General features: G+C 31.7%; 1 protein-coding gene and 2 pseudogenes across 1 annotated transcript; all 3 read right to left on the bottom strand.

The window, feature by feature from the left end:
- Nucleotides 1-4464: 4464 nt before the first annotated feature.
- LOC132187826 (putative LRR receptor-like serine/threonine-protein kinase At2g28960) lies at nucleotides 4465-8300 on the bottom strand (annotated as a pseudogene).
- A 1622-nt stretch (nucleotides 8301-9922) lies between these two features.
- LOC148584832 (uncharacterized) lies at nucleotides 9923-10603 on the bottom strand. Its single transcript, XM_088517516.1, has one exon. It carries the CDS (start codon nucleotides 10601-10603, stop codon nucleotides 9923-9925), a length of 681 nt encoding a protein of 226 aa, XP_088373642.1.
- Nucleotides 10604-18649: 8046 nt separating this feature from the next.
- Nucleotides 18650-26519, bottom strand: LOC132188586 (LRR receptor-like serine/threonine-protein kinase IOS1; annotated as a pseudogene).
- Between the last annotated feature and the right edge of the window lie 222 nt (nucleotides 26520-26741).

Raw genomic sequence — 26741 nt, 5'->3', positions numbered from 1 at the left:
GGGCTTTTTTTTATCCTCATTTTTTTTTTCTTGTATTTTTAATATCTTCTTGGGTCCAATTGCTATAAAAATAGCCCATATTGAAAAATCAAAAATATTTGACCCAAAATTTACATTTACTTGTATTTTAAAAAAATTTCTTTAAATATTAAATTATAACCGGTTAACTTTTTTTTTTTTTAAAAAAAAAAAATCAACATAACATACAAAAAAAAGTTCAAAATTCAGACAACTGTCATGGACTCACAGTGAGAGACTGAGAGTTTGAGACTTGAGAGAGGCTGCTCAGGCGCTCAGCAACTTTGAGCGAGTGATTTTGAGATTTCGTGAGATTTAGGGTTGGGAAGAAAGAGATGAATATATACAGGTGCAAAACGACGTAGTTTTGCCTTCTATATAATTTTTTTTTTTTTTAAAAAAAAAAAAAGGTTAAAGGATAAAACTATTAACTATCAATGATTCAATTTTTAAAAAATTGTTACAAATGGTTCAAAAAATTCAAAATTGTTCAAAAAATGGTTAATTTTCTTTTCTTTTTTTTTGTTGCAAAAAATGCTTAAATTTCTTTTTCTAAAAAATGTTCAAAAAATACATTAATACTTCAATTGTGATTATAAGTAACACATTGTTGAATCTAATGTCAATTACTTAATTTGATATTATATAATCATATAGTCTCATTAAATTATATCATATGATTAATTATTTAAATTCTTATCATATTTACTTATAATCTTTTTTCTTTGAATTGAACTTAATATCTAATGGTAAATGGTAATGTTCAAACTCCTAAATCCTAAATTTCAAAAGTATCTAATAATGCTTTAATTAAATTGTAGACTTGTAGTTATAAGTAATATATTGTTTAATTCAATTAAATCAATTGTGATTATCATTGTACATGAATCATATGATTAACTTGTAGACTTATGACTTATGAGTTATGTCATATTAGAGCATCTCCAGCAGTGTAGCTAAAAGGGAGATATTAGCTATATTTAACTATTTTTGTCATTTTTTTTGCTCCAACAAAATAGCTTCATATTAGCTATTATACCTTAACTGCTACAGTGAATAGCTTCATATTGCTATTCACTGTAGCAAACTAGATTGTTGAATATAATATTAATTTCCACATTATTTTCTCTCTTCTCTCTCCCTCAACATTTCTCTCTCTTCTCTCTAACTCCCTCAATGTTTCTCTCTCTTCTTTCTTCTCTATTCATGAATTTATGATACAAATTCAAGTCTTTTGAATCCCTAAAAAAAAAAAAAAAAAAAAAAGAATAGCATGCATATAATTGGCAAATTAAAAATGGAAAAATAAAAATAACACACAGATATGCTGCCTGAATCAATTCTATTGCAATTTACAAGATGATGCAAAAGCGGTCGCGGATCCATAAAAAAAAAAAAAAAAGATTAAAAAATAATATTTAAAAAATAGATAGTGAAATAACGAATCTGTTGGAGTTGGTATTAAAAAATGAGTAGCTAAAATAGAGAATTGTGCTTTTTGGCTAGGTAGAATACCTCTTACTGCTGGAGATGCTCTTATATATGTATTATTTATTATTATATAATTCTATGATTTAATGATCAAGTCATCATGTGAATTAATCATATCAATTATAGTGATAATATATAAATTACTAAAATTATAATGATAATACATTAATACTTAAATTGTGTTTATAAGTAACACATTGATCATTGTTTAATCCAATGTCAATTATTTAATTTGATATTATACGAATCATATCATCATTGTACATTAATAATATGATTCACTTGAAGTCTTGAATAAAGTATTTGAATTGTCATTGAATCATATGATTAAGTATTGATATTATATATTTATATTATTCATATACATATATAGACTTATAACATATATAGACTTATAAGTTTATAACATACATTGGAAATAAGTCTCTAGATATTTAATTGTTGTATTAGTATGAATTGGTATACTTATGAGTTATGTCATATTATATATGTATAATTTGTTATTATATAATCAAATGATTTAATGATCAATTGATCATGTGATATAATCATATAAATTATAGTGATAATATATTAATACTCAAATTATGATTTAATTATATTTTTTAAAAAAATTGTGATTTAATAATCAAGTGATTATGTTATATGTATAAATATTTTTATAATTATAATTATAAAAATATATTATATAAAAAGGCGGTTAGCGGTTAGCGGTTACGGTTAGTAAACCCAATAACCGCTAACCGCTAACCGTTAGGTGGTTATAGCAGTTAGGCGGTTAACGGTTAATACGGTTAAGCGGTTAGAGCGGTTAGCGGTTAACGGTTAGAGCGGTTAGCAAAAAACGCCCGCCTTTGCACCCCTAGTTATTTGATATGTTTTGCCATCAAGTTAAACACCTAATTTGGACGATGGCAGCAAATCGACATCTAAATTTTAAAATAAGTTTCGAGTTGCAATGAATTAAAATTTAAGGATGTGAGTAATATATGAGTGGTAGTGAGAGTAAAGTATAACTTATTCTTTTTTTTTTTTTTTTTGGAAAAGATATTTTAACAATGAAGATAAATTTAGTACATATTACAAAAGAAATAGTTCATTAGAACCATCATGGATGATTCATTTGAAGTACAATATGCACTGACAAAAAATTAAAAAGAAAAGGAAAAAAAAAGTAAAAAAGGTTGAAGATCCAACATGCGCAATTTTCATTTTTTACAATGTTTTATCGTACTAAAGGAATGAGTTCAGTAGTTAGATTCATGTTGATCATTTTAATTGAATCTGTTGTTTTGCGCTCATAGCTGTCCTTCGTGTGAGCCAATTCAGTTGCCAAAGACTCCTTTAGTTGGGCCACCACCTGAATCATGGTTAGCCTTTTAGCTGAAGTTTGAAAAAACATTAATGGAGCTAATATGAAAAAAAGGCCACCACTTTTTGGTATTTTTAGATTTTCTGCCTTTTTGTTTAAATTTTTAATAATTTTAATTTATTTCAAAAGGTAATTTTTAAATAACTTCAAGGACATTTTGACATGCGGTGCTCAGCTGTGTAGTTCAGGGGCTCAGATATCCACAAAACAATACTTGCCAAAAGGGGAAAAAGATACTTTAATTAATACATTAGTCATCGTCCAAGACAAAGGCGGGCCTCATTTTCCTAAAACGAAACAATACTTGCTAAAGGGAAAATAAGGAAAAAAAAAAAAAACAAAAAAAAAAAACTTTAAACTTGTATTTTTGGTAATAACCAATTTAGGAGTGGGCAGATTAACCGGTTACCGATTACCGGCCGTGTACCGGTTTCGACCGAACCAATATTAACCGTAACCGATATACCGATATCCTTATTGGTTAATTTTTTTATACCGGTATGCTTATCGGTTCGGTTCAGTTCGGTTAGAAATTTCATATCGGTTAACCGTTTAACCGATATAAACCGTTAAGTAGGGATGCCAAAATGACATAGTTTTGGGATTATATATATACCTATGTAATCTTATCTTAATTTGGGTTTGGGTAGGTTTGATTTTTTTTTTAGTGATGGCATTGGATGAAATTTCTTTGCCTTTCGTGAAAGCATTTTTCATTAACTAGTTTTGTTAGTCTAATTAGCATTCATAATGTTAATTAGTCCATTTGCTTTGGAAAAATGTATTTTATAATATAAAAAAAAAGTTCTGGTAGATCAATATAAAAAAGCTTCAATTTTTAGGTCAAAAAACAAATATTTGGGTCGCAACAAAAAATATTTGGGCCCTAAAACAACTCATTTTTAATAAGTTATTTTAGCCCAACAAAAAGTATTTGGGCTCTCAAAAGTCAAAAAAACTCATTTTTTGCCCAACAAAATAAATCAATATAAAGCCCACGGTTAAATCGGTTAACCAGTTTAACCGTGTACCGTTATAACCGATAATTTCGGTTAAAATTCTTATTGGTTCGGTATCGGTTAATAAACCGTTTAACCGAAAATTATCGGTTAATAACCGATAAGAGCCAAAACCGGACCGTTTTGACCGATACCCAGGCCTAATAACCATTTATATTCCACCCCTTTCCTTTCTTCCTTATTTGAATAAAAAAATCATTTCATTTTGTTTTTTTGTTTTTAGAAAAATTGTAGTTACTATATATCAATCAAAAGAGGAAGGGAGCAAATTGACATCTAAATTTTAAAATAAGGTCCGATTTGCAATGAATTGAAATTTAAGGATGTAAGTAATATATGAGAGGTAGTGAGAGGAAAGTATAACTTATTCGTTTTTTTCTTTTATTTTTTTTGGAAAAAGATGTGTTGACAATGAAGACAAATTTAGTACCTATCACAAAAGAAATAGTCCATTAGAACCATCATGGATGATTCCTTTGAATTACAATATGCACTGACTGAAAATTACAAAAAGTAAAAAGGGTTCAACATTTGACATGCACGATTTCAAGTATTGACAATGTTCTATCGTGCTAAAGGAATGAGTTCTGTTGTCAGATTCACATCAATCATTTCAATTGAATCTGTTGTTTTGACCGCATGACCCTCCTTCATGTGAGCCAATTCAGATGCGAAAGATTGCTTTAGCTCGACCACTACCTGACTCATGGTTGGCCTTTTAGCAGAAGTTGGAGATACACAGGCCATTGCTATTTCGACAGCTTTCCACGCAGAATTGACGTTAAAATTTCTTTGCAACCTTGTATCAACAATACTTTTTATATCCCCTTTAGCTAGCATTAACCTCACCCATTGACTTATGTGAGTCATTTCCTTAGATTTTTCTATTGCAGGCCGACTTGTAATTATCTCTAAAAGAACGACTCCAAAACTATAAACATCACTTTTTTCAGCTAGCCGGTTTGACATGTAGTACCTGCATGTCAAAGAATGTTAAATATTTCATATTTGTAGAAAAGGCATTCTTGAAAAAGTTTATAACTCCATTGATTTCAAATATCTTAACATTTTTAATTGTCTTATAGATCAAAATAAACATGTCACGTATGGCCAAAATCAATACATTTTGTCTTTATTATTGCTAGATCATTTGTATTTCATTTTCATTTTATCATGGGTCACATATTTGTGGACTATAAATGTCAATATTGTATTGGCAAAGAAAATGAGTTTTGAAGATAATTGCAAGTAAACAAAATAATAATAAAAATACTCACTCGGGGTCCAAATACCCAGGGGTGCCAGCAACAACGGTTGACACGTGGCTGCCACCATCGGTGGGAAAAATTTTGGATAGTCCAAAATCAGCTAGTTTGGCATGAAAATTGCGATTTAACAAGATGTTTGTAGGCTTCACATCTCTGTGAATTATAGGTGGTCTGCAACCATGGTGCAAATACTCCAATCCTACAAATTTATAAGCACATCTCATTGATTAAAAAAAAAAAAAAAAAAAAAAAAAAAGGAGAGAGAGGCAAGTTAACTCATTGCTAACCTTGTGCTGCATCTGTCGCTATCCGGATTCTATCTTCCCAATTTAAGATGTTTGCCTTCTCACCTGCATTCGTTAGAAAATGCATAAACTTGATCCGATCTTTTTAGTTATTCAATTAAATTAAGGTGATCACATACTACTTGATCTAAAGGACTTTTTGCTTAATATTTCAATTACGCCCAAACCTGAAAGATGTGCTTCTAAGTCTCTGTTGGCCATGTACTCATAAATGAGCCGCAAGTTAGTTCCTTCATAGCAATACCCAACAAGAGTAGTTAAGTTTGTATGATGAACCCTCATAAGAAGTTTAACCTGTAATTACAATTTAGCTCATTAATTTGAATATACACATCTAAACCATATATGTAAATGAATTTAAATATTTAATACGAGTTTCAGTTACATGCCTCTGATTGAAATTGTTGAAAGCCTTGAACTGATGATGGAGAGAGCATCTTCACTGCTACTTGAGTGTCATCTATGTTGCCACGGTAAACTGTTCCAAATCCACCCTTACCAATAATCATCTCAAAGTTATTGGTAATTTTTTGAAGCTCAGAATATGTAAATTGTCGTTGAATTGACTCCAATGATACAGTTTGAATGTTGGATTCAGTATCTATCATCTCAACTGCAAAGATCATCATGAGCCTGATAAGGTTATATCTAAGGATAATTTTTCCATTGGTAATGTCAAAATGAATATTATGATTAAAATGTCACCTTTAGTCTAATCTTGTGGTTTTCTCCTTCTAAGTCTCAGCAAGATGACAGCAACAATCAATAAGAGGATCAACAATCCACCAAGTGATGCAACTATTGGAATAACAAAATTGTTCTTCTTCTTTTTGCACGGACGAGATCCACATAGATTTGGATTGTTTTCGTTGTTCTCCTCCTTTTTGCACAAACGAGATCCACATAGATTTGGATTGTCGCCCACACTAATAATGATAGTATTGATGGTGTACGTTAAAATAAGGCATGCAATTAAAAGTCAAAATAAATTTTTGGTGTATCATTAGTAGTTGTACGTAATTAACCGATGCTTTAGGTTTTTTTTATTATTATTATTTTTTTCTTCAGATATTTGATAAATTTTTTATTTGATGAAATTTGGAGTGAATAAAAATCATATGGGAAACTATACATTTACCCATTCCAACTACTACTCTATTTAAAATGTGCTCCAAATGTTACAAGTTTTGTGATATTCCCCCAATCTAACATTAGAGTTGCAATGTCTCATTCCACATCAAGAATGAAAAAAAATACCCTAAGATTAAAAAAAATCAGAAAACAAAATGAAAAGAAAAAGAAAAAGCAAAAAGCAAAAAAAAAAAAAAAAAAATTTTAAAAAGGATAAAAGAATTTAGAAGAAAATGAAAATAATAAAAATAATTTAGAATTTATTTAATTTTTATGATTTTTTTTTTCATTTATTTCCTAAAACCGTGCCTTTTTGTTTTGTTTTGTTTTTTTTTTTTAATTTTGTTTTTGTTTTTGTTTTCTAATTACTTTGGATACCGAATTGACATCACAACCACCCAATGGGGGATCTCAAAGAGAATTAAAAAAAATTAAAAGAGAAATGCTTGATACTATATTTTATGCAACAAGTATACCACAATGCTGACATGGCCCGACCAATCCTTGGATTTTGTTTTTTTAATAAAAAAATAATGATTAGTTTAAGGGTTGTTTTTTTTTTGACATGTCTACACAAAGGAAGGGGGATGAAAAATTCGAACTAGTAACCTCCGCTTCATGAGACTGCCACATCAGTATTGTGAGATATTTATTGAATAGAATTAAATATAGTATCTAGTCTTATCCAAATGAAGATATTGGGGGACATTGCAAATATGGTATTGGTGGTTTTTATTTTTTTATTTTTTTCATGTTCACACAAGATGAAAAAAAAATTGGAGAATGAGATTTGAACTAGTGATCTTCGCCTCATAGCTGACTGAGATATCCCTTGGGAACTATGGTATTGGTAGTTAGAGGGGATTGGGGGAGCAAATGCAATTTTCCTAAAATTATAATAGTAAGGGGTATATTGTATTTGACGAAAATCATACCTCAATGATAATCCATTCTCTGATCTTGCAAATAGTTCAATTGGAACTACACCGGACAATTGGTTTCGTTCTAAGTTTCTGCATTCAAATATGGAATGGATATATTTTTTTTCAACCAAGAATTTTGTAGCATGAGTCTTAAAATAAAATGTAACTTACAAGACCCTTAAGTATTGTAATTGAGATAGGAAATCAGGCACGGATCCAGTTAAGTTGTTGTTAGATAGATCCCTGAAATAAGCGAATCACTTATATTTAATGTTGGGTTTTTGGCAATCATCATCATGTTTCTAAATTAATTATCTGATCATGTAAATTGTTGATACTTACAAATAATCTAACATTACGAGATATGATATGTCGGTAGATATCTCTCCAAACAATCCACTTGAGGACAAGTCTCTGAGGAATTGAAGTTGTACAATAAGTTAAATTAAGAGTACTCAAATTAAGTTGGAAAGTCATAAAGCTTTTACGAAGGCATATATAGACTTACAAGGATGTGATTCTAGGTGGACTATAACCATCGTAGCTACAATATTTTAGACCTTCCCACGGGTATCCTTCAGGGTCACATGGATCTCCTAGCCAATCTCTTGCTATTCTATAGGTTGACTTGATTGCTTCGATGGCATCAACTAAAATTTCACATGCATCGATCCACTCATTCAAATATATATGGGAACTTGGCTTATAGTGAAAAGCATATATATTTGTGCGAGGAAGAACGTACCATCTTCTTGGTCTGTTACTGATTGCAAGAGAAATGTGTTATATTCAAAGATTAATAAGATGATGATGGTGATGATATATATATACCTGATTGATCCTGGCCATGAACAGCAAGTATAAGACCCAAACCAGCGAGCAATGCAATGAAGAAATGTTTGAACCCCATCCCCATCTAACCTTCCTCTTCTTAATTAATTTACTGGAACAAGGCCGCCAGCCGACGATATACAAAAATGAAATAACTATATGGTTTATACATTTGCTTCAACCATATATATATATATATCTCAGATATTACAGTTGCTTCAACCAATCATGAATCATGAATCATTCAACTTGGAACGATTTGTCTTTTTCATTTCTTGTTTCAATTTGACCGTACATTGTCATTTTTTCTATCATGACCCCATGGTACTATGACCTGTCCTAACCTATGTGAGCCCCAGGCCCCCAGATAGGAAATTAGATATGTATCTAATGAACAAACAAATAGGATTGTCTTCATTAAAATGGAGAAGGTTCATTTTATAATTAAGATTTTATTACAATATTGCATTTAACAAAATGTATTAATTGTGTCACTTAATTCATTTAACAAATAATAATTTACATCCATAAGTTTGCTAGTTTTTTTTTTTTTGGGGGGATCTGAATTTTAGAAACTAAATAAATTTTATTTATATATGAATAATACCCCAAAAATATTATTCACTGTTAATTAACTCCTGTATAAGAGTTTATTATATAAACCAATTTTGTACCTAATACAAATCTAATGCAGAATTCAATGGGCAGCACATATAGATTCTTAATTTTTCTTTAGTTTTGTACGTATGTTGAGATGATCAAATAAAAATAAGGGTTATGATCTTAAGAACTCTTCCCTCCCTAGAGTTATCTTAAAAGAATTACAAGATCTCGACCTTGATATTCTATATTTATGATGGTTTAATTTGTTGTACTCATCAACTAATATGTTAAGCCTTATTAACACAGCAAGAAAAAACAAATATCTTCATTAATTGTATGGGCTTTGGTTTTTAATTTTTGACTCAATAATCTTTCACGAATCAAATATTGTAATGGGTCCGAATATATGATCACTGGAAGAAAATTAATTGCCAAATCTCATTCAAATGTTCTTTGTTCCATGTTTGATCTAGAAAATTCTTCCATTGATGTACCAATCAAAGTAAATTGATCTTTTTGTCTATTTAGGCTGATGGTCGTACTGCATATTTTCTCAGCCTCATCTTCCTTAAAAATCTGCTCAGACAGATTCCACCAGCTAATATTTGCGTCAATTTGCTGGCTCCAGTGGTATGCGTTTTCCCACCTCCATTTGTACTTCATGGCTGGTTCCAAGAAATTGGCTTTCAGGGAAGGAATCTCAATGCCAAGACAATTCCAGTCGTCTCTCTCTATCAAGAATTAACCTTTTTTCTTGGGCTAGGCGTACGTCTAGAAAACGTTTTTATAGAAAGAAATAAAAATCAACCCCGTTAAAGTTCCTTGATGTGAATTTGTACATTGCATGTTGTATATATAAAGACAACTTTAATTTCAAGTAATGACATGTACCACGTGGGCATTATAAGATTGTTTTTTTTTTTTTTTTTTTGAGCAAAGATAGTTACTTCTCATTAGAAAATCACAAAACTAGAGCAGATTGCTCTAGTAATAACGTGTCATGAATACAAGTAGGAGGCATACCATGCCAAGTTTCAGAAATACAATTCATCAGAGCATACTTAGCTAGATTGTGAGCCACTTTGTTGCCTTCACGTTTCACAAAAGTAAGCTGCCAGTGACCGAACACCTGCAACTCCATTTTTATGTCGTCAATCATGTGCCCCATCCAACTCCTATCAGCTTCCGTGGAATTTACCACATCAATAACCCCTTTGGCATCACCTTCTAAATGGACGTTGGGGCCACCCAACTCGCGGCACAACTGGATGGCAAGTAACAAAGCCAAAGCTTCAGCACCTGCCGGGGCAAGGTTCCCCGTTCGTACTGCACACCGCGCCGCCATCATATTTCCTTGGGAATCACGCACCACCACTCCCAAGCCCAACCTACCAGAATCTTGCTCCACCGCAGCATCCCAATTCCCCTTGCACCAGTCCGGCGCCGGAGCTTTCCAGGCTTGAACAAATGGAACCTCACACGGAGATGGACACTGCTCCCCCCTTGTCTGAGCCAAAGAAAATTCTCGAACAGCTTTTGCGGTATTCTGCAGAATTATATTTGGATGTGAGAAAAACCCGCCATGAACGACATCATTCCTCCGTAACCAAATTCGCCGCGCCAAGCCCACAAACTGCACCATCTCCTCTTGATTACATTTGTTAAAGAGACCCTCCACAACTTGCATGAACCTCCTCTTGATTACATTTGTTAAAGAGACCCTCCACAACTTGCATGAACCTCAGACCAGTGAAGACGCTTTTCTGGAAAATAATGTTGCCCATACTCCACACATCCATAGTCGACGGACACTGCCATAGGATGTGGAATCCAGACTCCACTTCTAAACCACACAAAGGGCATGAAGGATCCGTAAGAATCCGTCTCCTACATAAATTCGCACGGGTGGGAAGAATGTCATTACACGCACGCCATAAAAAATTCTTTTCCACATTAGGAACCGGCATTATAAGATTGTAGGGCTTGAGAATCGCCTGAAGGCCCATGGCCCGAAGGGCTTGGTTTGAATAGGTGCCAAGCCATCAGCTCATGGAACACTGTGTACAAATAGCGAAGGGGAACCCAATTTACAATATCTATAATCGCCATCATCTTTTCCTTGTCAATGGTGGCGGATTTAAGAATTCGTATTAGGAGGGGCGGAACTAAAATAATAATTTTTTTAAAATTTTTGGAATGGCGAGAGAAGGAGGGGTAGGGCTTAGAGGGTCAAGAGAATTAAAAAAACTATCCTTAGAAAAAAAATATTCAAAAATTTTTGGAGGCGCCCGCCCCCCTTTATATCCGCCACTGCTCGTCATTCCTGGCTTACACACTCTACCTTTTTCCTGCTAAGTTGAGTGTCGGAGGGCTTCATAGGCAAGTGCTAGTGAACCACTCTAATCGTTCTTTCTTCTTGCAGGTCATACCCTTGAGCTAGCCGGCGTGGAGCTAGTGTGGTATGAGACACCAACAAAAATAGTGATGTGATATATTGTATTACTCTTTAATTTCAAAATTTGCATTTAATTATGATTTTAATTTGAATATAAGAAAAAATGTTAAAAAGCCCCATCAACTAACCGTCATTTTTTTTAAAAAAAACCCCATGAATTTTAAAGTGTACTAAAGTGATACATCAAACTACCAATGTCTGCCAAAAATGAAACATTTTTTTATTATATTCCTATAATACCCTTATTCTCTTAAAAACTAAAATAAAAAATTAATAAAATAAAAAACTAGACTAAATTATTTTTTAAAGTTATATATATATATAAACATTTTTATTGTTTATAGAATTTTTTTTAATTATATTCCTATAATACCCTTATATACCCTTATTCCTAGAAGGAAACAACATTTGCCAAAGGAGGAAAAGATACTTTAATTAATACATTAGTCATCGTCCAAGTCAAAGGCAGGCCTCATTTTCCTAAAACAAAACAATACTTGCTAAAGGAGAAAGAAGAAAAGAATATCGTTAAACTTGTATTTTCAATAATAACCATTTCGATTCCACCCCTTTCCTTTCTTCCCTTATTTGAATAAAAAAATAATAATAATTTTTATTTTTAGAAAAATTGTACTTGTTATATATATATATATATATATATATATATATATATATCACTACTAAAATTATGTGGGTTAGTAACAGTGGTTTAGTAACGTGTCACTAGGGTTAACACGTTACTAAATTTTAGTAACATGTATATAGTAACGTATCTGGCATGTTACGAATTTGATTGTTGCTAAATCCCGTTTAGTAACGTATTAAGACTGACACGTTACTACTTAGTAACGTGTCAATTTATTGACACGTTACTAATACTTAGTAACGTGTCAGTAAATCGACACGTTACTACTTAGTAACGTGTCGATTTACTGACACGTTACTATACTTAGTAACGTGTCATAAACTGACACGTTACGAATTTGTGCATGAAATTTTTTTTTTTTTTTTTAAATTAATTTCTCCAAATTTTGTTTATTTTGTACACACCTGATCATACATCATAAATTGCTCTCACCATGCATCATCAATTGCTATCAACATACATCCATTTCTCAAGTCCTATCCCAACATTCCCCACAACATATATCCATTTCATGTCCACAATATATACAACAACATTCCAATATATACAATATGTCCACAATATTGTATATGTCCATCAACAACATTCCCCACAACATTCCACAATATGTCCACAATATCCATTTCCTATCCCAATATATACAACAACATTGTTGTATATTACGTCATTGTCCACATCTCAAGTCCTATCCCAACATTCCCCACAACATATATCCATTTCATGTCCACAAAAATTGATATATATATACAACAACATTGTTGTATATTACGTCAGGCGTCTCACAAATAAATTATAACTATATACATATACATTAACAAAACCTTAAACATACAAGTTAAGTGATTCTCGAGTACATTACGTATAAACACCCCAACAAAAAATCTGGTGAACACCATCATAACGGGTCGATCTCTCCGCACTCACTGCAAATGATTACACAACAATTAGTTAGCAAACAAACACTCGAACAATCAATCAGGAATCATCAAGTCCTAAGCGATTAACTTCGTCAAACTATACAAACGTCATACTCAACAATATTTAACAGTAGTGAAGTGAATAAACAGACGATAAATAACTTCAACGCTATATATTATGCATCCTTAATTGCTAGCTACACGGTAGCTAGATGTGATAATCATGTCATTATCATATCTTTTAAACCATTTATTATGACTATTATTGGGTTTCTAATAAACTCCTTTTAATTTTCTTTCATAAAAAAACAAATTCTCATGTTCAATGATAGACACATTTCGATTATTTGGGTCTTTTAGTTTCTGTTTATATATGGAAATTGGAAGGGTAGAGAAAACATCCAATTTATTTGGGCATGAGCATTTCCACACAATGAATTATCACCTAATTAATTAAGCTTTTCTTACTGCAACTCAAAACTAAGATGCATGCCTGCCTATATATATATATATATATATATATATATATATATATAGAGGTTCGTCCAAATAATTGTAGCCTACTAATCTAGGGACATGTAGAGAAGAACAATGTCACACAAAATATAGAAGATTATGAAATATCAATCTTTTAGTGAGGTTCGTCCAAATCATTTCCTGATTTCTCTTTACTTAATTAAAATATCAATCGGAGGTCAATTAGAGAAGAATCTATTGGATCCCGAACTAGAACCCGAGTCTTTATCTATTTGATAGAGAGAGGCTCTTGTTAAAGTGACAAATAATGTAAACAAAGTGCAGATGATTCTACAAACATCGAAGCAGGGTCTTGCTGATGTGGTAGCCGATAAGGATGGAGTTCAAGATAAGAAGAAGGTTGTTCCTAATAACAGCAGTATAGCTTATCACCAAACACATATGAAGGACTTGAAGTTGAAGTCAAGAGTCATTAATTGGTTCAAATTGATAATGATTTCAGATAATATCATAGTAACATTGCCATGTAAATTTAAATTCTAATATTAGTATAGAGTTGTGGGTTTTGGAATGATCAGATGTCACCAATCTTTTTTTTTTTTTTTTTTTTTTTGTGAGTATTTCACCAATCATTAGTTTGATTGAAGATGAGGCTGCTGCCGGCAAGGTGTACATGTGTTAAACAGTAATAGATCAAAATAACTATTATATAAAAAAAGAAAAAAAAAAAAAAAGAAGAAAAAAGAGAACAAAATAACACAGATCCAAGCAAAAACAAGAAATTTGTTTGATTAATTAGAAAATATATAAATTGTTGTATAAACGGAAAGATACCTGAATTCTAGCAATGGCTGTAATAATTAGTCCAGGTTGGTATAAGGTTTTTTTTTTTTTTTTTTAAATAAGATTACTTGGTTTCATTTTTTTTTTTTTTCTTCCAATTTTGTATTTGCAATTTCTCTCCAATTGAGTTAATCATATAAACGGGGTTGTTGAGGTATATATATCCCTTTGCCTAGAGCATATAATTAAGGTAAATTAAACCTAGAAACTCTAATGACAAATTGATTGACCAACCCTATAATTTATTTTACTGTATAAAGAAAAAAATGTTGGTTTCTAAATTTTTCTGATGTGATCGAGGATGAAGACAATGATAATGATTATTTGTTAAGAATTATTGTTAGTATTATTATTTAAAATCATTGATATATTTTACTGCTTTGGAGCTGGAATGTGTTGTTCATGCCGGAAATCACAAATAAAAAAATGCAAAACAAGTAAGTCTAGAAGGCATGCAAGTTGGTGGACACGTTTTTCTTCTAGCATTTGATTTTCATTTCATAGCTTTAAATGTGTAGTCTTGACATTTGTGTGCTTGGTTTGACTTTTTGTGTTGAGAATTCCCTTTATAAGGGATGTATGGTGTGTACGTTTTTCATCAGCCAAGAGCTGATCCTTCTCTTCAATAATAAAGCAGCGTGTTTCAAATATTTGGTTCATCTTGTTTTAGTTTTTTCTTCTATTCTTTGTATGTGAGAAGTGTGAGCGAAAGGTGTGATAGTGTTTGTAAACTTATTACCCATTTATCTTGGTATTAGTTTGTAATTTATATACCAACAAATTGGTGTCAAAGCTGGAATATTGTTTCTAGTTTTATGATATGGCCTCCAATTTGATGCAAATCCAAGTTCCGCAATTGCAAAAAAGAAAATTATGGAAAGTACTGTGAAAATTGCACAAATATTTTTACTAATATTATAAGTAAAAATATTAGGTCTTGCTTAAAAGACCCAAAATAACACATAAACAAGGTCCTCCAGATATTTTTTCCCTTTCTTTTTATTATTTCAAGATTGGCAAGAAAGACATTTTTTGAACCTGAATCACAAACAAGTCGTAGTTTTTTCTTTTAGATATATAATAATCTCATAAAGCAGCCAGAAAGAACTAATTGAATTTCAACCCACAACAACAAAACACATCACACGAATAAGAACATGGTTCTCATATCTTTCTGCCTACATATCAACCGCTGTTGAAACCAGCAAATTTTGTCAGCTTTGCAAATTGATCAATCAAACAGACTCAATTCCACAAACGCAAAGCAAACTCAGAGAACCCAAAATGGAGTGCAATTAAAGAAAGCAACCAACCAACAGGCAACAACTATTAATCAAGGTGATTTTTTTTTTTTTCCTTTTCCTTTGCTTTCCTCAGCTTTCTTAGCTGCCAAACAGTAATTTTAAGATTCCTAAATCAATCAAACAATAATATCAAAAAAATCCCCTAATATGTCAATCACACAATAATATCAAGAAATCAAACAAAAGCCTAAAAATTAACAAATAATATGCCATTCAAACAATAATGGTTGCAGGAAATCAAACAAAAGCTAAACAAATTTGAGAAATTAAAATGGGTTTCTTTTCACTCCTATATCAAATTTCTCAAACATCAAATTTGAGAAATTTGAGTATATACCTGCAGTATAGTATTGGAGAGGGGGAGAGTGTCGGAGAGTCACCTGGGTTCGACGCCGCCGGAGTGACAGAGGCCGCCGGGATGGAGACAACGCCGGCCAACGTAGAAGAGAGGAAACGAGCGGGGGAGAGAGGAGCGAGGCAGGGCGCACACGTGGGAGGAGCTAGAAGCAGAAATGCAGCAACGCCGGAGGAGAACCAAACGGCCGGAGGAGGAAGAGAAAAAAAATCACTGTTTGGGAGGGGATACACGGTGCTGGCGCGCTGGACTGGAGGGAAAGAAAAGGAAGAAGAAAAAGAAGAGGGAAAAAAGAGGAGAACTTTGGGGGAGAAGTACTCGTGCAGGCCAGGGGAAAAAAGATTCAAAAAAAAATAATTATGTGGCAACTTAGTAACGTGCCACACGTGGCACGTTACTAAGTTGCTAAAAATAAATATATAGGATATTAAAAAGACCAGTTTTAGTCTGTGTACGATGAGGCTTGCTCTGTCTCTTGGTTTTTAAATTAGCAATAAATATTATTTATTTTAGGACCAAGCTAAGCACGTACCTATCTTATATATCTATCAACGTCCTGTTTTTTTTCTAGAACTAGGGACTCTTCTTAATTATCCTTCATTGAGTTCTATAATTACTCTATGGTTTTATTTTATTTTTTTTATCTTCACTTTCTTTTAAATTGTAAAGAGTTTTATACAATCACAACAAATTATTAAAATTTGTAATGTTGGTATTTCATGTTTCGGTCTTTTTTAATTTATATCTTAATGTTAGGGTTTTGCGTTAAATTAAACGGGTAATAAGTAAAAGATGCAATGATTCTTTGTAATGTTCTCCTAATCGTAGATATTGTTTTAAAAAAAAAAAAAAAAAACAGAAGAAAAACTTACCTCACCAGTTCCTTAAAAAAAAACAAAATATAATTTTCACATACGACTAAAAGAACACCTAGAAAAATTGTAGCATTTCTTTAAGTAAAATATCTATTACCTGTGTATAATTTATAAAAATACAAATTTACTCTTAACAAATTATTAAAAAAGAAATAATAACTAAAGGACATGGCCATGGGTGATCATGACAAACAACCTAAAAACATCAGCTAACCCGTGCGCTGGCAATGGATCATTAAATGTTTATAAGTTTAGTTTTATATATATATATATATATATATATATATATATATATATATATATAAACTAAACATTTAATGTATATATGCTATTTTTAATTACATAATTTTCATAATTTTTATATATATAATTTTTATAGATTAATTACATAATTTTTATATATATATATATATATATATATGCTACCTAAAAATATGGGTGATCCCCTTTTTTTAAATACATATATATATTTTTAAAATAACAAATATGTAACCAAATAATATTAATGGGATTAATTAATTTGACAAAAAATTAGTAACGTGTCAGTTTGACACGTTACTAATTAGTAACGTGTTACAAATTTGTAACGTGTCATTTTTGCACGTTACTAATTAGTAACGTGTCAAACTGGCACGTTACAAATTTGTAACGTGTCATTTTGGCACGTTACTAATTTGTAACGTGTCAAACTAGCACGTTACAAATTTGTAACGTGTGGAATTTCACACGTTACTAAAATAATTAGTAACGTGTCACTCTTTGACACGTTACTAATTTGTAACGTGCCAAAAAGTAATGAATAGTTAACACGTTACTAATCAACATAATTTTTGTAGTGTATATATATATATATATATATCAATCAAAAGAGGGGGTAGACTGCTCCATCAGAAATGGAGAGTACCCATTTAGGCAAAAGGGTGATAAAATTATGACAAAATTGTCCTCAACTTTAAAAGGTTAGACAATTTGATCCCACAATTTTGCCTAAATGGCTCGTCTCGATCTATTTTATTTGAAATGGAGAGGATCTTATTCCATCAAAATAACGTCACATATACAATATGGAGTTTCCTCCATCAATATCCTATCTATGACTTATTTTGTTGTCACCTTTGCCAAAACATGTGCCGCATTATTAGCAACTCGACACACATAACGACGATTCCAAATTGAGAGTGATTGCAAGACCCTCCTACGCGTATCCTCCACTAGCTAGGTCACTAAACCGACTCGAATTCCTTTCCTTGGATGTCACTACATGCTTCACAACTTTCATTGCGACTCCCCCCTAAATGATATTATGCAATCCTAGCTAGTTCTTTGCAAAAACTAGCAGCATAAAAAGGAAGCTAATGCCCCCCCCCCGTTTTGTCGGCTCAAGTGTACCGAACTTTGTGAGACTCTTTGCCGCAATTACATATCCTTCATAGTAAATTTGTCAAAGTAAATTTAGTTATTTGATATGTTTTGCCATCAAGTTAAACACCTAATTTGGACAAAGCCAGCAAATCGACATCTAAGTTTTAAAATAAGTTTCGAGTTGCAATGAATTAAAATTTAAGGATTTGAGTAATATATGAGTGGTAGTAAGAGGAAAGTATAACTTATGCTTTCTTTTATTCTTTTTCTTTTTGGAAAAGATGTTTTAACAATGAAGATAAATTTAGTACATATTACAAAAGAAATAGTACATTAGAACCATCATGGATGATTCATTTGAAGTACAATATGCACTGACAATTTTTTTTTTTTTTTTAAAAAAGTAAAATGGGTTGAAGATCCGACATGCACGATTTCAATTTTTGACAATGTTTTATCGTGCTAAAGGAATGAGTTCAGTAGTTAGATTCATGTCGATCATTTCAATTGAATCTGTTTTTTCGCACTCATGGCTGTCCTTCGTGTGAGCTAATTCAGTTGCCAAAGACTCCTTTAGTTCGACCACCACCTAACTCATAGTTGGCCTTTTAGCAAAAGTTGTAGATACACAGGCAATCGTTATTTCGACAGCTTTCCACACAGAGTTGATGTTAAAATTTTCTCGCAACCTTGTATCAACAATACTTTTTATATCCCCTTTAGCTAGCTAGCATTAAGCTCACCCATTGACTTATGTGAGTCCTTTCTTAGATTTTTCTATTGCAGGCCGACTTGTGATTATCTCTAAAAGAACGATTTCGAAACTATCCAAAACTATAAACATCACTTTTCTCAGTTAGCTAGTTTGATATGTAGTACCTATACGTCAAAGAATGTTAAATATTTCATATTTGTAGAAAAGGCATTCTTGAAAAAGTTTGTAATTCCATTCATTTCAAATATCTTAACATTTTTAATTGTCTTATAGATCAAAATAAACATGTCACGTATGGCCAAAATCCATACATTTCGTCTTTATTATTGCTAGATCATTTGTATTTCATTTTCATTTTATCATGGGTCACATATTTGTGGACTATAAATGTCAATATTGTATTGGCAAAGACAATGAGTTTTGAAGATAATTGCAAGTAAACAAAATAATAATAAAAATACTCACTCGGGGTCCAAATACCAAGGGGAGCTAGCAACAACGGTTGACACATGGCTGCCACCATCGGTGGGAAAAATTTTGGATAGTCCAAAATCAGCTAGTTTAGCATGAAAATTGCCATTTAACAAGATGTTTGTAGGCTTCACATCTCTGTGACTTATAGGTGGTCTGCGACCATGGTGCAGATACTCCAATCCTACAAATTTATAACCACATCATTGATTAAAAAAAAAAGAGAGAGAGAGAATGCTATAAAGAAAGAATCGTGCAAGTTAACTCATAGCTAACCTTGTGCTACATCTATCGCTATTTGGATTCTATCTTTCCAATTTAAGATGTTTGCCTTCTCACCTGCATTCGTTAGGAAATGCGTAAACTTGATCCGATCTTTTTAGTTATTCAATTAAATTAAGGTGATCACATAATACTTGATCTAAAGGACTTTTTGCTTAATATTTCAATTACGCCGAAACCTGAAAGATGTGCTTCTAAGTCTCCGTTGGCCATGTAGTCATAAATGAGCCCCAAGTTAGTTCCTTCATAGCAATACCCAACAAGAGTAGTTAAGTTTCTATGATGAGCCCTCATAAGAAGTTTAACATGTAATTACAATTTAGCACATTAATTTTAATATACACATCTGAACCATATATATAAATGAATTTAAATTTTTTATACGAGTTTTAGTTACACGCAAGACCCTCCGAAAAAAAAATATTAAAAAAAAAGAATCAACACAACATATAAAAAAAGTTAAATACAACATATAAAAGAAGTTCAAATAAAACATATGATATATATGATTATATGTATTATTTATTATTATATAATCATATGATTTAATGATCAATTCATCATGTGATATAATCATATCAATTATAAGGATAATATTACTAAAAGTAGAATGACAATACATTAATACTTCAATTGTGTTTATAAGAAATACATTGTTTAATCTAATGTCAATTACATAATTTGATATTATACGAATCACATTATAATTGTACATTAATATATTTAACTTGAATAAAGTATTTAAATTGGCATTGAATCAAATGATTAAGTATTGATATTATACATTTATACTACTAATATGCATATATGTGTAATTATAATTTATAACATATATAGACTTATAAGTTTATAACATACATTGGAACTAAGTTTCTAGGTACTTAAGTGTTGTATTAGTATGAATTGGTATACCTATGACTTATGTCATATTATATATGTATAATTTGTTATTATATAATCATATAAATTAGAATGATAATACATTAATACTTCAATTGTGGTTATAAGTAACACATTATTGAGTCTAATGCCAATTACTTAATTTGATATTATACGAATCACATTATCATTGTACATTAATAATATGATTAACTTGAATAAAATATTTGAATTGTCATTGAATCATATGATTAATTGTTGATCTTATACATTTATATTATTCATATGCATATATGTATAATTATAATTTATAATATATATATATAGACTTATAAGTTTATAACATACATTGTAACTAAGTCTCTAGATACTTAATTGTTGTATTAATATGAATTGATATACTTATGTGTTATGTCATATTATATATGTATAATTTGTTATTATGTAATCAAATGATTTAATGATCAATTGATCATGTGATATAATCTTATAAATTATAGTGATAATATATTAATACTCAAATTGCGATTTAATTATCTAAAAAAAAAATTGTGATTTAATGATCAAGTGATTATGTTATATGTATAAATATTATTATAATTATAATTATAAAAATATATTATATAAAAAAACGGTTGGCGGTTAGCAGTTACGGCTAGTAAACCCAATAACCTCTAATCACTAACCGCTAGGCGGTTATAGCGGTTAGCGGTTAATGCAGTTAAACGGTTAACGGTTAGCGGATATAGCAGTTAGCGGTTAGTGGACAGTTTCTAACTGCCGCATTGACACCCCTATGTGAGTCTCTTTGCCGCAATTACATGTCCTTCATAGTAAATTTGTCAAAGTAAATTTAGTTATTTGATATGTTTTGCCATCAAGTTAAACACCTAATTTGGACGAAGCCAGCAAATCGACATCTAAATTTTAAAATAATTTCGAGTTGCAATGAAATAAAATTTAAGGATCGAAGTAATATATGAGTGGTAGTAAGAGGAAAGTATAACTTATTCTTTCTTTTTTTCTTTTTCTTTTTCGAAAAGATGTTTTAACAATGAAGATAAATTTAGTACATATTACAAACGAAATATTACATTAGAACCATCATGGATGATTCATTTGAAGTACAATATGCACTGACAAAATTTTTTTTTAAAAAAAAGTAAAATGGGTTGAAGATTCGACATGCACGATTTCAATTTTTGACAATGTTTTATCATGCTAAAGGAATGAGTTCAGTAGTTAGAGTCATGTCGATCATTTCAATTGAATCTGTTGTTTCGCGCTCATGGCCGTCCTTCGTGTGAGCTAATTCAGTTGCCAAAGACTCCTTTAGTTCGACCAGCACCTGACTCATAGTTGGCCTTTTAGTAGAAGTTATAGATACACAAGCCATTGCTATTTCGACAGCTTTCCATGCGGAGTTTATGTTGAAATTTCCTCGCAACCTTGTATCAACAATAGTTTTTATATCTCCTTTAGCTAGCATTAAGCTCACCCATTGACTTATGTGAGTCATTTCATTAGATTTTTCTATTGCAGGCCGACTTGTGATTATCTCTAAAAGAACAACTCCAAAACTATAAACATCACTTTTCTCAGTTAGCCAGTTCGATATGTAGTACCTACAAGTCAAAGAATGTTAAATATTTCATATTTGTAGAAAAGTTATTCTTAAAAAAGTTTGTAACTCCATTAATTTCAAATATCTTAAGATTTTTAATCTTCTCATAGATCAAAATAAACATGTCACGAATGGCCAAAATCCAATACATTTCGTCTTTATTATTGCTAGATCATTTGTATTTCATTTTCATTTTATCATGGGTCACATCTTTGTGGACTATAAATGTCAATCTTTTATTGGCAAAGAAAATGAGTTTTTGAAGATGATTGCAAGTAAACAAAATAATAGCAAAAATACTCACTCGGGGGCCAAATACCCAGGGGTGGCAGAAACAATGGTTGACACATGAGTGCCACTATCGGTAGGAAAAATTTTGGATAGTCTAAAATCAACTAGTTTGGCATGAAAATTTTCATTTAACAAGATGTTTGTAGACTTCACATCTCTGTGAGTTATAGGTGGTCTGCAACCATGATGTAGATACTCCAATCCTAAAAGGTCATAACCACATCATTGATAGAAAAAAAAAAAGAAAAAAAAAAAAAAAGAGAGAGAGAGAATGTTATAAAGAAAGAATTGTGAAAGTCAACTCATTGCTAACCTTGTGCTGCATCCATCGCTATTCGGATTCTATCTTCCCAATTTAAGATGTTTGCCTTCTCACCTGCATTTGTTAGGAAAATGCATAAACTTGATCTCATCTGTTTTGTTATTTAAATTAAATTAAAGTGATCACGTAGTATTTGATCTAAAGGACTTTTTGCTTAATATTTCAATTACGCCCAAACCTGAAAGATGTGCTTCTAAGTCTCCGTTGGCCATGTACTCATAAATGAGCCCCAAGTTAGTTCCTTCATAGTAATACCCAACAAGAGTAGTTAAGTTTCTATGATGAACCCTCATAAGAAGTTTAACCTGTAATTACAATTTAGCACCTTAACTTTAATATACCCATCTGACAATACGTATAAATGAATGTAAATATTTTTTACAAGTTACAATTACACACCTCTAATTGAAATTGTTGAAAGCCTTGAACTGATGATGGAGAAAGCATCTTCACTGCTACTTGAATGTCATCTATGTTGCCACGGTAAACTGTTCCAAATCCACCATTACCAAGAATCCTCTCAAAGTTATTCGTAATTTTTAGGAGCTCAAAATATGTAAATTGTTGTTATATTGACTCCAATGATACATTTTGAATGTTGGATTCGGTATCTACCATCGCAACTGCAAAGATCATCATGAGCATGATAAGGTCATATCTAAGGACAATTTTTCCTTTGGTAATGTCAAAATGAATATTATGATTAAAATGTCACCTTTAGTCTTATCTTGTTGTTTTCTCCTTCTAAGTCCCAACAAGATGGTAGCAACAATCAATGAGAGGATCAACACTGCACCAAGTGATGCTACTATTGGAACAACCATATTGTTCTCCTTTTTACACGAACCAGATCGACATAGATTTGGATTGTCACCCGCACTAGAAATGATAGTATTGATCGACGTTAAAGAAAGGCATGCAACTAAAAGTGAAAATCATTTTTTGATGTATCATTTGTAGATATTGTAACCCATGCTTTAGCTTTTTTTGCGTGTAAAGAAGTTTTTTATTTTATGAAATTGGACTTAAGAAAATTTATCTGGAACACTACATTTATCTCCTCTAATTACAACTCTATTTGTAATGTTCTCCCAAATGTTTTAATTTTTGTGGTATCTCGGCGTCCTTTCGCACCCAAAATGACAATTCAGGAAAAATACACACACTTATCTGGAAAACTACATTTATCTCCTCTAATTACAACTCTATTTGTAATGTTCTCCCAAATGTTTCAATTTTTGTGGCATCTCGGCCTCCTTTCGCACCCAAAATGACAATTCAGGAAAAATACACACATATATATATTATGAAGATAGCAAAAAATTCAAAATTCAAAAAAAAAAAAAAAAAACCAAAAACAAAGGAAAAGACAATTCATAAGAAAATGAAAAATAAAAAAATCAGATTTTTTTTTCTGATTTTTTTTTTTTTAAAAAAATTTCTTTCTTGGAATTTGGCATTTTCTCGTTTTTTCTGATCTTATTTATTTATTTTTTAATCTTAAAGGTATTTATTTATTTATTTTTGGCATCAAGGGGAGTAGGGGATGTTGTAACTTTAATGTTAGATTGGGAGGGAGTGGTGGAAAATTACAAAAATTGAAACGTTGAAGAAACATTATAATTATAATATTAATAATTAAACCAGACAATATAATAGTAATGGGTTTATATATGGACGTCTTTGAAAAAAAAATCATACCTTAATGATAATAAACCATTATCTGATCTTGCAATTAGTTCAACTGGAATTGAACCAGACAATTGGTTTCGTTCCAAGTTTCTGCATGCAAAGGCTGAATGAATAGTTTTGTTTCCCACTTCTCTAAACATGAAATTTGTAGCATCAGTCTTAAAATAAAAGTAACTTACAAGTCGCTCAAGTGTATCGATTGAGACAAGAAATTAGGCACTAGTCCAATTAAGCTATTGTTAGATAGATCCCTGAAATGAGAGGATCACTTATATTTATTACTTTTTGGGGTTGAAAATGTTTACTTTCACCATCATCATGATCATGATGTTTTTGAGTTATTTAATCATGTAAATACTGGATATATACTTACAAATATTGTAACATTACGAGATTTGATATGTCGGCAGATATCTCTCCAACCAATCCACTTGAGGACAAGTTCCTGAGGAATTTAAGTTGTACAATAACTTAAATTATTTGTCGAAATAGTAAGTTGGAAAATCATAAAGCTTACATGAAGACTTACAAGGATGTGATTCTAGGAGGAGTATCACCATCATAGCTACAAGTTAGACCTTCCCACGCATATCCATTAGGGGCACATGGATCTCCTTGCCAAATTCTCTTTATTCCATATGTTGATTTGATTTTTGCAATGGCATCAACTAAAATTTCACATGCATTGATCCATTCATTCAAATATTTAGTGAAAAGCATATATATATATATGGGTAATGTGTGAAACAAACGTACCATCTCCTTGGTATGTGTCTGATTGCAAGAGATATTTCACTGTGTATACCTCAATCGCGTTGATGATGGGTGGAAGTGTTGACTTTTCAGTTTTGAGGATTGAAAAATCATATTTTGCTTTCCCACTTAGGGCCGATGGGCTAATTAAACATAGTGATTGTTTTCAACTAATTAGGAGCAACGGGTCCAAACCAGTAGTTCCCGTTGAGGGTACAGTTGAATGATCTGGCCTGGTTGGCGTTGAGCTCTACAACTTCAGCAAAGTGCATGTACACATAATATTCTGTAGTCGCAGCATCTGATTCCCATCAAATCTCTAAGGGAGCGGTATCATTTTCCGGTGTGGCGGCAATACTCATGACAACAGATGGTGGTTGGTATACACTTGTAGAGTCATCAATGGTAAGCGAGGTGTTTAAATCTGTCCACTCAGATTGGATATATATAGGGCTGCCAATAGCGATTATAAACATCGTTCCCATACCTAAATAATTTACACATCACAACCAGTACGGAAAATAATTTTATTGTTTTTAGTAATGCAAATGACTTGATATCATATAAAATGACTCACCTGTATCGTTGATTGCTTTTTGATCCCAGTATCCAAGCGAGAAAAGAGTGCCAATGATCCAGATTGTGTCACATATATAGGTCGTATTTTCCAATGGCCTAAACTCTATTGCTGATAAAAATGGTGTCCCGAGGCCCGTGTTTACTAGACAGACATGTATATAATTTAGAGATGGGACATGTATGAGCTCCTTGACGACACTATCCAATGAATTCACCACTTCGATCGTGTCCCACTTATTTGGTCCAACAGACAGATCGAATTGCGGTAGATTACCTTTTCCATCATAATTCCCATGCAAGAAGTTTGCTCGGATCAATTACTTAGTGCCTCTTCTGACGATTATGGTGTAACAGTTTCGGTTTCCTTGAGGAAAGCTTCTGAGATTCCATACGTATCGTTGATAGGAACCTCTGATATTAGGTGATACGCTCTTACTCACACCTGAATCTATGAAGGTGGCGTCTGAAATGTAATTAATGCCTGTTGTGTCCTCCTTAAAGCTAGAATTCGCTGGTGCCCCACAAGCTATGCTTATGAAGCCTGGGACGACAGATAAGAAAGAACAATAATGAAAACAAAAGTTATATATTGAAAGATTAAGATTAATATGATGATGATGATGATGATATATACCTGATTGATCCTGGGCATGAACCACAAGTAGAAGACCCAAACCCGCGAGCAATGCAAAGAAATTGAAACGTTTGAACCCCATCGCCAAAAAATCACCTAATCTCAAATGTTTCAACCAATATTTATGAATCATTTAATAAATAACTGGGGAGGATTTGAATCTGTCTTCTTTTCTTATATCAACGTGACGGTTGACCGTTGTTATTTTTTCTAGAATATGAATATTATACTTTTGCAATGACTCAGTAGTACTATGACCGCGCCCCTGTTCTAAGAAGCTTTAGTAGAGAAATTAAATTATCGT

This window comes from Corylus avellana, chromosome 6, assembly GCF_965113065.1.
Source record: "Corylus avellana chromosome 6, dhCorAvel1.hap1.2, whole genome shotgun sequence".
Lineage (NCBI taxonomy): Eukaryota > Viridiplantae > Streptophyta > Magnoliopsida > Fagales > Betulaceae > Corylus > Corylus avellana.
This window is presented reverse-complemented; position numbering and strand designations above follow the sequence as displayed.